The sequence below is a fragment of the Mesocricetus auratus genome, unplaced genomic scaffold (genome assembly GCF_017639785.1).
Source record: "Mesocricetus auratus isolate SY011 unplaced genomic scaffold, BCM_Maur_2.0 Super-Scaffold_100019, whole genome shotgun sequence".
Lineage (NCBI taxonomy): Eukaryota > Metazoa > Chordata > Mammalia > Rodentia > Cricetidae > Mesocricetus > Mesocricetus auratus.
The window spans coordinates 7,437,130-7,453,398 of NW_024429200.1; the positions used below are offsets into that span (position 1 = coordinate 7,437,130).

At 50.1% G+C, this 16,269-nt stretch overlaps 1 protein-coding gene across 1 annotated transcript; it reads left to right on the forward strand.

The window, feature by feature from the left end:
* The first annotated feature begins 1,900 nt into the window (after nt 1–1,900).
* On the forward strand, nt 1,901–15,227 carry LOC101840308 (aldo-keto reductase family 1 member B1). The gene is made up of 10 exons (XM_005082387.4): nt 1,901–2,059; nt 6,690–6,857; nt 7,476–7,592; nt 8,530–8,607; nt 8,892–9,014; nt 9,407–9,513; nt 9,743–9,824; nt 10,366–10,449; nt 12,311–12,393; nt 14,818–15,227. The coding sequence occupies exons 1-10, from the start codon at nt 1,994–1,996 to the stop codon at nt 14,858–14,860; spliced, it is 951 nt and encodes a 316-aa protein (XP_005082444.2). The 5' UTR covers nt 1,901–1,993; the 3' UTR covers nt 14,861–15,227.
* The last annotated feature ends 1,042 nt before the right edge of the window (nt 15,228–16,269 follow it).

Genomic DNA, 16,269 nt, shown 5'->3' on the forward strand with positions numbered 1-16,269 from the left:
CTCTCTCTCTCCCTCCCTCTCTCCCTTCCCCTCTCTGTGTGTGTGTGTGTGTGTGTGTGTGTGTGTGTGTGTGTGTGTGTGTGTGTGTGTGTTCCCTTAAGTTACTCCCAGGAAATCAGGGGTGGGAGTTTATTGCCGTAGAATGTTAAGTTAAACTAGAAAGTTTACAGAAAGGTTTCCTTTCAAGGCTTTTCTATGGAGCTTGAGGAGATCCACTCCTCTGTCTCCCAAGTGCTGGCATTAAAGGCTTGCACTATTGTACCTGGCTATATTCTTCTTTGAAGAGGAATTCGATACATGCACAACGCATTTAACAAAGATTATGGAGGCAACGGGTTATCAGGGTACTGTTGTAATAGTGTGTCTCAACGTTAGCACTATGGTTGCTAGGAGAATTCCACAGCTGTGTCTTTCCACATTTGAGTATCCCAGGCAAAATACTGAGTTTTAGACAATAAACATTATATTTAGTTTATTTTGCAACAACAAAGCTTTTGGTACATAGTGCATTTCCGTAACTGGCGACTACCCTTCTGTGTATGTATCCCACCTGTCACTGAAGATACATGCTTTGTGGTGGTGGTGGCATTGTCCTCCTTATCTTTTGAGGCAGGACCTCTTTAAGCAACCAGGATGACTACAACATCTTGGTCCTTTTGATTTAATTTTCTGAATGATGAGTAAAGAGATGTGAGCTGCCGCAGAGAACCGAAGCTTTGCTTCACAAGATATCAGCTCTTTGTGTTTGGACCCAGGAGCATTCTGAATGCCAAGAGGGATTAACAGAAGACAAGTGGTGGGCCAAGTCATCTGCTATCTTACACAAAGTTCCCAGCATCGGACTCAAGCTCAAATTCTATTATTTAGAGAAAAATTACATCAGAATTTCCCCATGCCAATAAGTGGAAAAATATCTCTTCTTTATAAATTTTTCCTTGGATGGGGGTATGGGAGTGTCACTTTTTAAGAGGGCACTGACTGGAAAATCACCAGAATGGGACTTAGAGAGGTGGGATTCCTGACTCATGACTCAGCAGATGCAGTTGGCAAGTTGCATAATCAGGGGGCAAGGGGGGCGACCGAGCATGACCCAGCAGATGGAGACTGGGATGAAGTAGAGCTTCTCCCAGATGGGTGTTGGAAGAGTACCAAAATTGCCTCCACAGTTCTTGGGGCAACTTGGATTATTTTAGGAAAAGTCTGTCTTTCTACCTAACACAACTGGCCAGCTTATTTGGTGCCTCCTAATTCGGAATTATTGCATTGTGAGAGCAGATTTTTCTTTCTGTGGGATTCTGCTCGTTCACTTTTCTTCCAGGGTTGGCCAGCTTGCCAGTTCAACAATCTTACTTTCCAGATTCATTTGTGCGCTCTGAATCAAGCTTATGAAGGTTTCATAACTCAACAGTTGCTGGATTTTATATCAAGGCTTGTTGAGCAAAACCGAGCGTGGACAGACACCGGTGGTGGTAGGAAGCTATACAAAAGTGTACGGTAAATTTCGTGGTATTCTGCAAAACTGGTTACAAACATTTTAATCTTAAAAAAAAAAAGCGCACTTAAATACACCTGAAGCCTATCTGCTCCATCAGATCGAAAACAAGATGTGTGGGATTCCAGAAAAGTCTCCAGGGATCGTAAAAGACACAAAACGTCTTCTTCTGGGCTCTGAAATGAAACCAAAACTTCTGCCCAGTCTCTTTATCTCTAGGATGCGGGTTATTTTCAAAGCATTCACATTCCGGCGCCACAACACTCTGCCACGTGGGGCGCCTGCAAAGCAGCTGGAGAATTCCGTGCCACTAGGACCTAGCGGGAGAAGCATCCTCGCCGACCCCTCATGGACCGCGGAAGCGACCAATCAGAGGGCGCCTTTACTTAGCCTTGCACCAATTGCAGGCTTCCTTTCTGCCGGCCGTTGGGGCTATTTAAAGGTGCGCGCCGGCGCCCGGGCCGTCCAGTTGCGGGTCCTGGGGTGCAACGTGCAGCAGACATGGCCAGCCATCTGGAGCTCAACAGCGGCGCCAAGATGCCCACCCTGGGCCTGGGTACCTGGAAGGTAGGCACACTGAGGGGCGCGGCCGGCCACCCGCCTGGGGGGCCCCGAGCGGCCTGCGCTGAGCCGGGCTGGAGTCGCGGGGCCTGGCGTGCGCATCGAGGCGCGGCCCGGCTCGCATGTGGGGCCCGGGGCTAGCGGGCGCGAGTCCGCGTGGGCGCCCCAGGTGGAGACACACCCACGGGGACCCCGGCGACGGACTGAAGCCGAGCCCCCCAAGCTCTGCCGCCAGGCACCTGTGGCGCCCCCCACGCCTCCCGTGCGGGTCGTCCCCACTCGGCCCGGATGTTGCCCTCTCGGGAATGAGCCGGTTGGGCCAGTGGGTCTGAGATGTTGAAATAAGGAGGCGAGAGTTTGCAGGGAGCTCGCCAGTTTGTGTCCATTGACTGGGCGCAGCTGCTAACGGGTGTGGAACTCCTCGGACAATTAATCTGGCTTCCGCATTGCTGGGCGCCACCCTCTGATGAAGAAGAGGGCGCCAGGTGGGACAGTCTGAAAACCTCAGCACAGCACCGCAGGCTTGAGAAGAGGGCCCGATGCGTCAGAGTGAGATTCGGGGGCGGAGGACCACGAGACAGATAATTAAAAACTAAAAACAGAACAGATTTAAAACCTAAAAGCGACGACTAATTTGATTATCTGACAGCCAAGGGACCAGTTTTGGTGGCATTCCTGGAGCAGAGAAAAACCCAGTTCTTCAGCTAAGTTACTTATAGGGTAGTTGTAGGTATTGTACACGTTACATCCCACCGCTGTGACCTGGATATTAAAGGAACTTTGAGTATGGACCTGGACAGTAAGCACGTAGACACAGCGAGGGAAAAAAACGGCAGGCCTTAGCGCAGATAGCTTGAAACACGAGACAGAGTCCGTTCGTATCCAAATTACAGTTACAATGGATAATGTATATGGTGAATATGAAACAGTATAGACCTGTCCTTCTCTGAGCCTGTTTTTAGGACAGTAGGTCAGCGTGTATAGCTAGTGTTCCCAGAGGGCCGTTGGTGACTGTAAAGGTGTAGTTGAGTTACAGCCATACCAGGTTGAATTCCATGCCTTGGAATGATGGGAAAGATGGTTTCCCGGCTGCAGCCAACACATCCACAGGGCACAACACACATAGGCACATGTAGCTACAGTAGAAGCTTTGGAAGGAAGACCTGGCCCACAATATGGGTAGGGCACTGATACTCTAATTCTATCCCATTTCTCCAAAAACCATGATTATAACTTTAGAAAATCATTCCACGGGCCAGCATTGGCAGGTCAATTCTCAGATACATAAGGAGTTAAAAGTTCACCAGTCTGTTGCTGGAGAACATGCAACAGCCCCCAGAGAGCTGGGTGTTTGTTTAAATTAACATGATGTGTATGTTTAGATCTTACTAGCCTCTTCACAGATATTTCTGCCACTTCCCACAGTGCCTGGCTGGAAGAATGGATCCAGAAGACAAGTGTTAGGTTAAGGTGAAGAAATCCACTAGAGGAAACTAGAGAAAATGTCCACTTGTGTTTCTGGGGGCCGGGCGAGGTTGGTTTAGGAGAGTGTTGAGGGGAAGAAGGGTGGAAATGAGGTTACTGGGGACTGGCAGATTTCTCTTTAAACAAGAATATCAGGCCGGGCGTTGGTGGCACACGCCTTTAATCCCAGCACTCGGGAGGCAGAGGCAGGCGGATCTCTGTGAGTTCGAGACCAGCCTGGACTACCAAGCGAGTTCCAGAACAGCCTCCAAAGCCACAGAGAAACCCTGTCTCGAAAAAACCAAAAAAATAAATAAATAAATAAAAAATAAAAAAGAATATCAGGCCGGGTGGTGGTGGCACACACCTTTAATCCCAGCACTCAGGAGGCAGAGGCAGGCGGATCTCTGTAAGTTTGAGACCAGCTTGGTCTACAGAGGGAGTTCCAGGACAGCTTCCAAAGTCACAGAGAAACCCTGTCTCAAAAAAAAATCAACTTACCACTTTCGCTTTTGTATGTGTGTTTATAGACGATAAACAGTATAATCTCTGTGACAGTCTCAGGAGAGGGCAAGTGGGGCAGTTTCCTGCTTTTGTGGAACCATGTCAGGGACTCTGGTACCCAACAGACCAGCTGGTGGTCTGTGATCCACTGTCCCCTTTAGGGACTTCACACCACCTTTCTCCTCAGAGGCAAGGATTTCAGGCAGTTGGGAGACATTCCTACTTAAATAGTTCCTTCCTGGCTGACTTGCCTTACCTGTCCCTAGAAGAAAAGTGGGCGAGCAAGCGTCATCCCACCACTGCCTGAGTTAAAAAAAGCAAGCTTCTGCTGGCAGTCTGGGGTGAGAGACAGGAGCCACGGCCATTGAAATAGGAGTTTGGTTTCCTGGCTGCCTGCCAGCGACCAGTCTACACACCTCAACCTCTCCCATCTTCAAGATCAAAAATAGTCAAGTAAATCCTGCCTGTGTAGGGCCTGTGCTGGATCCACATTTCTGTTGGGTGGAACCGTGTCTTAAAATCAGGGCAGGCTTATTGATTTGTTACAGTAGAACACATTTTATTAGTGGTGTTGCCAAACCCGGATCCAGGCTTTCAGCATGAGGAGACTGGGGAGGGAGTCACTCACCCTTGAGGGTTCGGTCTTCATCTCTTGGAATGACTGTTGAAGTCACCGAGCTGCAAGATGGGCGTAGACCATCAAATCAAGGGAGGCTGGTTTCTCTGACTCCAGCAATGGAAAGTGCTCTTTGGTGACTGTGGGTAGGGCATGACAGGTGGCCCATTGTGAACTTTCTGTGGCTTTTCTGTCAGACTTGTGAGTACGTCTGCCTACTGAGCTGCCAGGGCTCTGTGTGGGGAAGGACACTTTGGAAGTCTTCTCCTTGGTCCTTTGCGCTTCCTGCCTTCCCATGAACACATCACACAGATTTTTTGTGGATTTTAGTTTGGTTGTCAGTTGTCCGCCAACCTTGATTAATGTCGTCTGCAGTCTGACTCTGAGGAACAGAAAGATCAAGTTAGCTATAAGCAGAAAACGAAGACAAACGTTGTTAGGGGTAGGGACTCATTGCTTGCACACATGATAGCCACTAGATTCCAATAGATTGGAATTCCATTTGGAGTTGTAAATTAGGTCGCCAGGATTCAGTCTCTCTCGGCTCCATTGTTTCAAGGACTTGCAAGCCCGCATTCTCCCAGCAAAGGACTCTTGCTGAGGAGGGTCCCTTGGGGCAGGTCAGTTCAGGTCCCGAGATAGAGTCTCATGGCCTGGCTCAGGTCGTTTATGCATGAGTGGCCGTGGCAGGTGTTTGGCTTTGCCCATCCTGAACCTGTGCCCAGCACTCTATCCAAAGCCAGGTGCTGCCAAGCCCTAGGCAGGCTCTCTACAAGGCGAGCAGAAGGCCCTCTAAGAATCAACAGAAGTACCATAAATCCTGGCAAATGTTCAACATGTGCCGGAGGCAGAGCCCCAGCTCACCAGGCCCCTCTTACGTTGTCTTTCTCAGGCAGGGATGTGATTTCTCCTCCCGGCTAATATCAACCATGACTGAGTCTGGGTGCCCCAGAGAGCCCATGGTGGGGGGGGTCTTCTCCTGCATCTGCTGAGATACTTCCTTGAGCCATGAAAGTGTGGAGAAGCCATGGGTGCACTCTTAGGTCGTTCTACAAGGAAACGAGAGGTTGCCAACAGTCTAAAGTTAGCTCACACCTTGGAGTGGTTTGGCCGCTCCACCAGGCAGACTCCTCCCTGCTGGGTGAGGGGTGAGCTCCACGGCCAGCAGGTGCTGGTGATGGACTTGCTCTGGTGTTCCATGGGTTTTTTTTTTTGCCCCAGACTTTTGTTCACAAGGCTCCAGACAAAATAGATGTTGGCAGCTGCTGGTGGCCCTGGGAGTTTTCCTTCGCATTTGCTTCTGCCCCAGCTCTCCAAAGGAATGTGCTGTGCTCATCCAGTAGTGCCTCACACAGAGTCTAGTTCAGCTCTCCAGTCTAGGCAGGAGCAGCCAAGAGATAGTGAACACTGGGGGGTAGAGGGGGCGGGGCTGCTGAAGCTCAGGGCTGTGCAGGCTCCTCCTCCCCCTTACTGGCCAGGCTTCCCACGTTTGTTCTGAAACTCAGGTGGTGATCTTCCGAGGTTTCTGTCTTCCCTTTCCACCCAGTCCTGTCTGCTAATACCTCTGGGGGTCATCTGCCTGTGTCCACCTCCTAGACTGAGGTCTCATCCACTGGCTCAGCAGTGGTCAGCTCTTGCTGTGTGAGAAATATCTGTTTAAGTGAAACGGTGCCCTTTATTACCCAAGACTTCAGCTAGTGTGGGGGGGGGTCTTTTTTTTTTTTTTTTGAGGCACGTCCTCATTTGCATAGCCCAGTCTGGCCTAAACCTCAGAACTCTCAAGCCTCTGCCTCCAGAGTTGATGGGGTCGCAGCTGTGTCCCAGGCCTGGAGCAATCTGTGCTGCTGGCAGGGGCTGGCAGGCTCTGCAAGGGTGAAGTCGTATGCCATTACACCGCAGTCCCTGTCTGGGGACTGACTGTGCCATGCTGCCACACAAGTGCGTGATGGCAGAACAGGCGAGGCCACTGGTTCAGCTGCTTCTCCTTGGCTCTGTGTTAACTCTGGCCTGCTTTGCTTTGTAAGCTCGTAACTTGTGTGCCTCCCTCTCCAGTCCCCTCCTGGCCAGGTGACTGAGGCCGTGAAGGCCGCCATTGACATTGGGTACCGCCACATTGACTGCGCCCAGGTGTACCAGAATGAGAAGGAGGTAGGAGTGGCCCTGCAGGAGAAGCTCAAGGAGCAGGTGGTGAAGCGCCAAGAGCTGTTCATCGTCAGCAAGGTACCCGCCTGTGAGAACCCGGGCTTCCTTTCACTCCCAGACACTGGAACCCAGCTGCCGGTCAGGCCCACACTACCATGATGGCCGTTAACTCTGCTCAAGCCCGCGGGGGACCTGGTGCCTGTCCACCTATGTTATCTCTCCATTAGGCCTAGCGGTTGGAGAGCCCTGTGCTGATGAAACTGGTTGGGGTTGATGCTCATTTCTTCAGGGACAACCTTAGTTCCCATTTACAGCCTGGGTTTCACTGCTGCCCTGTAGTTTTAGCTAGAGGCTGTGGGTGCACGGAGGAGCCCAGACTGGAGGGTGAGGCTGGCTCCACGTGGACCCTTGTGGCAGGAGAGAAGATCTAGAATGTGTGTCTAGCACCTCCAGTTCTGTAGTTGGCCTGTCCATTCTATAGCTCTGCCCGGTTTGGTCTTTGTGAGGCGCCCTTGCCCTGACCATCCCACTTGCCTTTGGAAAGTTGGGGTCCTCAGTGTGAGCAGGGAATTCTCCGGCCACTGCTGTCATGTGTATGGGGAGGGGAGGTGTGTCCTCTGCCTTGGAGCAGTGTGGCTCCCAGCGGGGAAGAGGCATTTGCGCAGCAGGGATAAGATGTACCTTTGCTGGCTTCAGCTGTGGTGCACGTTCCACGACAAGAGCATGGTGAAAGGAGCCTTCCAGAAGACGCTCAGTGACCTGCAGCTGGACTACCTGGACCTCTACCTTATTCACTGGCCAACGGGTTTCAAGGTAAGGGACTCAGCTGGGATCAAGCCCCTGTGGCTTAGGTGCGGTCTTATCTTCCTCATTAGTATATCATGGGTGGCTGACTCTTGTCTCTGCTGCCAGAGGTGTGGGCTTTGGACCAGTATCAGTGTCACCACTCATAAGGTATTAAACCAGCCTCATGCCTCTCCCACACCACCTGGACCTCTGGTGACTCAGATGTCCCCTTTGGAGTTTGGGGAGCACTGCAGTTTCCCCTAGGCGTGTGTGGAATTTAAAACTGGTGGTGGGTGTGGCTAACGTGGCTACTGTCGACCCTGTTGCACACAGCTGTGGTTCAGTCAGCACCCGCCGCCCTTCCTCCACCAGACGTGTGCACACAGTGCTCAGACGTGTTTGTGCCTCCACGGGATATCATTCTCATTGTGTAGAAACATGTTCTTGCACCGCAGACTCAGAGTCACTACATTTCCCGTCTGTAGCCTGGCTCGTTTTTCTGCATGGCTACCCAGGTTGAAAGGTTGTGATTTATCCTTCAGCTCTGTTTTAGCTCACTGTGGTCTCTTGGGCCTGAGGGACTTGATTTTCACCCTTTGTTTCTTTTATGACAGACCAGTGAGAGGATGGGCGGGGTGACAGTTTTATAGGCCTGAGAGGCAGCTAAGAGAGACATGGGCCCCTGAGTTTTCCAGCCCTGAGCACCTCCCTGTCCATGTACTCTGACCCATGGCAGGACTAGTCTCAGATGTGAGCATGTCCGAGTCCCCACCAGTCAGCCTCTGAGCTCCAGTCACGACAAGGACCTCCACCAGGGTCACTTTCTGGTTTCCTTTTCAGCCTGGCTGCCAAATCTGCCTCTCGCTGTCTTCCACAGTGTTTGTGATGCTGCAAGGTTACAACAGGTCTGTGAAGAACTGTTACTGATCATTTTGTCTATGTGTGTTTGTATTGTTAATGACAGCCTGGGTCTGATTATTTCCCACTGGATGCATCAGGAAATGTGATTCCCAGCGACACGGATTTTGTGGACACGTGGACGGTAAGATGACCGTGGCTGCAGCCCTGCCTTATTTATTGCCGATATCCTGTTCTTGCATGTGAGCCGTGTGAGTGGCCTGCTCTGCCACTTCTTGCCGTACAGAAATCACCTTGTCTCCGAGGTTCTGTTTAATTTTCATGTGCTTCTCTCAGCTTCTGAAAGGGATAAGGTGCTGGCTGTGAGTGGGGAGGGCACAGTCTGCTCGACTTTGGACACAAGCATGCTTCCAGTCCTTGTCCTTTTGGCGTTCACTTAGCACCAGGTCGATCTCTCTTTTCTTTTAGGCCATGGAGCAGCTGGTGGACGAAGGTTTGGTGAAATCGATTGGTGTCTCCAACTTCAACCCTCTTCAGATTGAGAGAATCTTAAACAAACCCGGCTTAAAATATAAGCCTGCAGTTAATCAGGTGGGCCTCCCCCAGGGAGGGTGCTGGGATGCTCTTACCTGTGGTCCACATCACCCAGGGAATCCTGCAGTCTGATTTGTCACAACAGACAGTGGAAGCTTTGCAGGGATAGGATTTGAGGGTAGCCAGCAAAGATGTGGTTTCTGACACGAGAAGTGGGCAGCTATCAGGTGGCAAGTCGCCAAGGCCAGCGAACGCCTTAAAGGCTTGCAGCCATAGAGCACTGGTAATAGAATCATTGTCTTAATGTGAAGGTCACCAGCTGGGAAATGTAGGGAGCTGTCACAGCTTATCTGAGAGGCAGACATTTCTGTGTGGGGAGAGACGGGACGTAACCACGTCACATTAACTTGTGTCCGCTGTCACAGTCAACCCTCCTGTTTGTGTTACAGATTGAGTGCCACCCGTACCTAACTCAGGAGAAGCTGATTGAGTACTGCCAATCCAAAGGCATTGTGGTGACTGCGTACAGTCCCCTTGGCTCTCCTGACAGGCCCTGGTGAGCTTCCATGGGGTCACTGTTGGAAATTAGAAATGACTGGAAGGAATGATTGAATGTCACAGAGTGTGCGATCCTGCTGCCATGCCGACCTTCTGGGGCCCCTGGGCTTCCTGGGAGGTTGATGTTTCTATAAGCAGAAGTCACAGGGAGAGTCAGGTCTAGGGTGGCCAGTTGCCTTGAGTGGTAATAGTGAAGAAAATTGATTTTTACCTTCTCTTTGTACCAGGGCCAAGCCTGAAGACCCTTCTCTCCTGGAGGATCCCAGGATCAAGACAATTGCATCCAAGTACAATAAAACTACAGCTCAGGTATGGCTACTTCCAGGTCCTCGAGATGGTTGCCTGAACTATACTCCTGGTGGTCCCTGTCAGTCAGGAGTGGAGGGAGCTGAGTCCATAAAGCTCTCTCTGGAAGTGTGGTTTGGAGTCCTAGAATGCAGTATTAAGGGCACAGATCTGGGCTTAAATGGATTGATTGCCATGTAGTCTTGGAATAATAGTTTCTGTCCCTGCTGCCTTTATAGGCAGCCCAGACATTGGCACAGCATTTGCTAGTGTTGTGCAAGCTCATCCCTGCACAAACAGAAGAGCTCTTGCTATCTGCAGTGTGGGAGATGTTCTCTTACTCTGGTGGGCAGCGTGAATCCCAGGCAGTGACTTAACTGTGGCCTTGTGATATGCCTGGAGCCATTGATAGAGCAGCACTCTAGAGTCGGATTTGGACCTTGATTCAGCCTGGACTGGTGGGTGTCACTAGGTGTCTCTGAACCTCTTTACCTGTGCAGTTGTAGACTGAGATGGTAACACAGTGCCTGGTGTGTGCACACACTCAGCACCTCTGGGCCCACAGGTGCTGATCCGCTTCCCCATACAAAGGAACCTGGTGGTGATCCCCAAGTCTGTGACACCAGCCCGAATTGCTGAGAACCTGAAGGTAAGATCCCACCAGCAGCCCTGGCTTTCCTCTGTGGTATGTAGGGGTGGAGGCCTTGGGGTTCTCAACCATCCCCAGCTGTGTGATTTTGAGCAAGTCACTGGAGTGCACTCAAAATAAAATAACACCTATTTTGAGAGCTATCGTGAAACTCAGGTTCTGATGCATACACAGCACCTGACAGTGCCTGGCTCCTCAGTAAGTGCTTAGGAAATGCTGCTGTACTGGTGGTGAGTCTGTGGACTGCTAGGGCCTTCCAGGATGCATGCTAACCCATGGCCCTGTAAAGTGCCTAAGTAGTCATGAACAGGGCTTGGGAATGTGTGGACCCCAGGAGAGTAGGCATTCAGAACCCCTCACCCCCCACCCCCAACAGCAGCTCAGGTTCCCAGGTGAGAGGATCAGCTGGGAGAAGAGCCTGGTGTCCCACAAGCCGCTGTCCTCTCTAAGCAAAGGGACAGCTGTGCTGAGATCTGGTTCAGAGTGTGGCACCATCAAGGAAATGCTCTTCAGCAGTCAGTCCCTTAGTGTCCCCCAGACATAGGCTGTGGTTAGGGTGGTTCTGGTGATGTAACAAGCAGCTAATCATGCCTCATCATAGACCATGATCATGCCTCTTACTGAGTAACGATTGGGAAGAAAGGCCTGTCCTGCTTGAAGTGGGCTAATCCCTCACCTCATATTTCATTTCGAAAGTACTAGAAAAGTAGGTGACATATCTCAAAATAGTAACCTAATGGTCTTGGTTTGGCTATTTGATGTTACTGTGCACTCTTTGGATGCTTTTCCATGGCTGTAATAACAAGAGTATATAGCAGTCTTGTTCTGCGCCTTCTGTCATCAGGAGCCAAGGGGAATGGTCGTCTGGGTGTAGGTCCATTTCCAAGTCCCAGTGCTATCAAAGGCCATCCAGCCTAATTGTCTACATGCCCACCGTGTACCTAAATACCTTTCTGTATTCTGTTGTGGGGTGTCCACCAGAGAAGATTACTCAGACATGGATTTAAGCAAATAGAAAGTCTTTACTAGCCAGCCCACGGTACACGAGGTGTTTGGAATCCCAGTGTAGCCCCAAGCCTTTCTCGGGGTGAGTTCTTAAGCACAAAATCACATCCCAAGTTGACATACTTTAGTTAACAGGGATAGTTAGCAGGAAACAGAACTACAGATGCAAAAAAACAAGGTTAGTACACTTAGAGGCCTTTCCAGAGCTATGGACTTTGATGGCTTAGGCTTCATTGGCTGGTGGTGCTGTTTGTGCAACCGAGTTTTATCATGGCGTCAGTTGTGCTATGGTCTGAGGGCCTGTTACATATTCCTGTATTTTTTTTTGTCTTCATGGAAGTGATGCCATTGTTCCAATCTGCCTTTCTGCTGTGAGTGAAAACTTTAGGCGTTTTCTTAGGCCATCTCACACAGTGACTCCACAGGGCAGTGCCCCTCGGTGCCCAGCTGCAGTGCACAGCTGGTGCCTCTAGGCAGCCTGAAGGCTTTGTTCCACCTTGCACAGCACGCACGGCACGGATTATTGGATGTTCCAGCTGTTGAAGCGCCTCCTTCCTCTACTTCCTGGAGGATGGAAGCAGACAGGTTACTCATTAAAATTCCCCCTGGCGCTTATCACAGTAGAGCCTAGTGTGACAAGAATGAGCTGAACAGGCCCTCTGCTTGGAAATTCTGGCAGGGAAAGGCCCTTACAGATGTAGCCAGAAGTATGTTCATCTTGTGGAGAGGAAACACCAGGCTCCTGAAGCCCATTTCCTGTCTGCCATCTGTACTCAGGCAGTGGGAGCCATCGGGACTGCACAGTGCAGTGTCTGCTTTCTCTTCCTGACTTTTATCGCTCTCGTGTTTGTGTCAGGTCTTTGACTTCGAGCTGAGCAAGGAGGACATGACCACTCTACTCAGCTACAACAGGAACTGGAGGGTGTGTGCCTTGATGAGGTGGGTGAGTCTGTCACTGAGAACAGTGAGTCTCTGTCGCTGTGAGAACAGTGAGACTGTTCCATATCACCAGATAGCGTAGAGGAGGAGGCATCTCTCTCGTAGCCCTCCCTGCTCTCACACGGACCTTGTCTTCTAACCCATGCAGACCAGGAAGCACTGACTGTTCTTCCAGAGGACCGGGTTCAATTCAAAGCACTCACATGGTGGCTGACAACCATCTACAGTGGGATCTGATGCCCTCTTCTGGCATAAAGTCGTACATGCAGACAGAGCACTAATGCCCGCTTTTCTTGCTAGCCTTGATTCACACTTACTCTCTGGCTCTTGCCTTCTCTCGCCTTCTGCATGGCTCATGGTTTACATGGTGGCTGTGGCTTCTACCATCACGTGTGCCCTAGGCAGTAAAGACTGTGATCGGGCTGAGATTGCCTATTTGCATGTTGCTGTCACAGGGGCCTCGGGTTCAAAGTAGGCCATAAACAGAGCCAGCCCAGGAGTCCCTTCCTAATACTGTATTCCTGACACTTGGCCTTTTAACATGGGAGTTACTTGCTGTTGTTTTGGATCTACTGGGCAAGAGAGAAGTGATTCACCTGCCTGTGGCATCCATTCAGTTCTTGGAACCTGTAGCCGTCACTCAGTCTGCATTTCCCCTGCCGCTGCCAGTGTGTACATTGAAGCTTCTGGGACAGATAAACCATGTGCTTTCTAACTAACCCTTCATACCTGCTCGCCTCCCTTGCTCCTCAGGGCTATTCTAGAAACAGCTGTGCATTTGCAATGCTGAGTGGGCGTGGATCGGAGCTGGGGCAGGGAGGAAGAGGCTGGCTCTGATGCTCCTAGACCTCCCAGGAAGCTTTTTCCTAACTGCATATGCCAGCCTTCCCATTGACATACACTGTAACACTGAGCCTGTCCTGCTGGTGTCTGACTTATCGTCATGCGAAGAAAGGCAGGCCAGGAGAGTTTATGAGCGGTGTGCGTGTTCAGTGAGAGCTGCATGCCCAGGCCTGGCTCACCCTTGCCCTCTGTCTGATGCTTATCACAGTAGAACTGTGTTACAGTTATGGGAAGAAATGAACAACACCGTTCTCCTTACAACAGCGGTTCTCAACCCTTTCACAGGGGTTACAGATCAGATATCATGAACATCAGATATTTACATTAGGATTCGTAACAGGCAAATTTGTAATTATTAAGCAGCAATGAAATAATTTTATGGTTCGAAGTCACAACGACATGAGGAACTGTGTTATAGGGTTGCAGCATTAAGAAGGTCGAGAACCATTGACTTAGAAGTTCTAGAAAGGAAAGACTACTTCAGACAAAAAACATGTGCATCTTCTGAGGAATAACATAGCAACCTTTTTAAAACTCTTATTTACCCTCCTGCTCTCCCAACTGCAGAGAGCAGGAGCCATCTGGGACTTCTGATAGTAGTGTCTCTGATTTTTATGGCAGAACTTACTGGATTTTTTTAAATTTATTTTTTTCATGTGCATCATTGTGTATGTGTGTTTGCTGGCTTTGACAACAGCCTGTCCAGTTTTTCCAGTGCTCTTGCCATTTTGTTCCTAGTGTAACCCGTTGGGCCTACTGTGAGCCTTGGCTGCATGCCAGCCGCTGTTGGGTGCTGGTTTTGCTCCAGACGACAAGGAAGCGCCGTCTCCTCTCTTGGGAGCCACGACTGCGTGACTTGCCCTTTGGGATTCAGCGTTACACAGCTTTTAAGCCCTTCTGTGGCCTCATTACCTCTGCTCTTTTTGTCTGTTCAAAGTGATAAAATGAGCTGAGTGTGGTGTCACATGCCTACAATCCCAGCACGTGGGAGGTGGAAGCAGAAATCTGACGTTCAAGGTCATCCTCAGCTACTAGTGTGAGGCCACCCTGACACCAGGCTCTGTCTTTTAAAACAACCGAAAGATGATATGGTGCATATGATCCCGCCAGATAGTTTGAGTTACTAGGAGGCAAAAAGCAGGTCTTGCTGCCCAAGCCTAGTGCTGGGTGCAGTGTGCACATGCGTGCCGGTTCCTGACATCATGAGTCAAGAGGAGCCTGAAGGCTGAGCAGCTGTCTCCGCTGTGTGCATGGTCAGACTCTTAAGACTGGCTCGCTGCCTCTGAAGCTCAGGTCATCTCTCTGAGGTGACTTAGTACAGTCAAAACCTTTGCCTTGAGAGCTGGCAAGATGGTTCAGTGTATAAGGCATTTGGAACCAATCCTGGTGAATAGTCTTATCCTCAGGACCCACATGGTAGAAGGAGAGAACCGACTCACACAAGCTGTCCTTTGAACCCACCACGAGCCCTGTAGCATGCATGCATGCACACGCACACACAGATGGACACACTAAATGACTCAGTGAATGTCATCTTTGGAAGTGGCTGACTTGTAAGATGCATGTGTTCTTTTCTGACAGCTGTGCCAAGCACAAGGATTACCCCTTCCACGCGGAAGTCTGAAGCATCTTCGGGTGCCTGCTCTCCCCCACGAGGCTTGTACCTGTTCTTCCTGCTTCGTCTGCCCTGCAGGTGTAGTGTGGCGCGTGTCCCTCTGCTCTGGGTGGAACCTCGTAGATGAGACAACGTGGGTTTGTTTGGTTGATGTAGTCTCTGGAGAGCATTACCAGTAGCTGAGGGATTTTCTTCGGCCTTTCTTGGTTTTTCTTCTTACCCATCTGGAAAATGTTTAACACAAGTACCCTTTGCAACCAAAGAGAAGCAAGATTTATAGTCCAAGTAGTGCCACTAACAGTTAAGTTTTGAGTGCTCAGAACTGTAGTCCTTTGGGTCAGACTTCTTGGCTTCAAATAAAAACTGCTTTTGTGAATTTGGTGGTGTTCCATTGTGTTCTTGTTCTGTGAAACACTTGACCCTTTTGGCCCTGCTCCCAGCTGGTTGTGTTCAGTGACTGTTTTACATGTCACCGGTATTTATGACACTCCTGAAGCAGTGTTGGGCTCCAGCAGTTGCTAGGAAGGAATTAGGTTCTGAACCTCAAAGCATGAGCTCCACCCGCACAGGCTGCTGCGTGGCCCTTGGTCAGCTATGCTTCTAACACACAGGAGTCCAGTTCCTCCTGCTGGAGCAGGTCTACCTGCCAGTGTTACGTCACCATCTGTAGTATGACGGACAGATTATTAGCTGGCTAATCTCCACTGCTAACTCTCCAGGTAGTTAAGAATTGACCTGAAGACCTTGGAAAACTTAGGGACAATCACAAGAGGAGTTTTGTTTTAAGACAAAGCACTAAGTGAAAGAGGACTGAATCCCAGTGTATTTCAAACCCCAAGAGGGGCTCGTTCACGTCTGCTACCCATAGTCTTCAAGGCCAAGGTTCTGTAACTGTATTCTTTAACTACAATTTCCCTTGTTCTGACTGGCAAATTACTTACCTGTCGGCCTTTGTCTCCCCGGTCTATAGAATTCTTACCTTATAGTGGACATAAGGATTAAATGATGTCACAGATATTAAACCTAAACATTGGGCACACAGCTATTCAAACATGGCGTCCAGGCCAGGCAAATGGCTCAACGGGTTAAGGTGTTTGCTTAATAACTTGAGTTTGATCCCTGGGACACACATGGCGGAGGGAAGAACTGGTTCCCACAAGCTGTCCTCTGACCTCCACATGCATGCTCACACAGGTGAAATCTCATAAACATGTCAGCTGTTATTCCTGATATTCTTATCATTATCATAGCCGGGCGGTGGTGGAGCAGGCCTTTAATCCCAGCACTCGGGAAGCAGAGGCAGGCAAATCTCTGAGTTCGAGGCCAGCCTGGTCTACAGAGTGAGTTCCAGGACAGCCTCCGAAACAATACAGAGAAACCTTGTCACGAAAAACCAAAAAAAAAAAAAAAAAAAAATC

Coding starts and splice junctions, on each gene's coding strand:
- LOC101840308 (XM_005082387.4), top strand. CDS start 1,994: ATGGCCAGCCATCTGGAGCTCAACAGCGGCGCCAAGATGCCCACCCTG. Junction 7,593..8,529: donor ACTGGCCAACGGGTTTCAAG/GTAAGGGACTCA, acceptor TGTTAATGACAG/CCTGGGTCTGATTATTTCCC. Junction 12,394..14,817: donor AGGGTGTGTGCCTTGATGAG/GTGGGTGAGTCT, acceptor CTTTTCTGACAG/CTGTGCCAAGCACAAGGATT.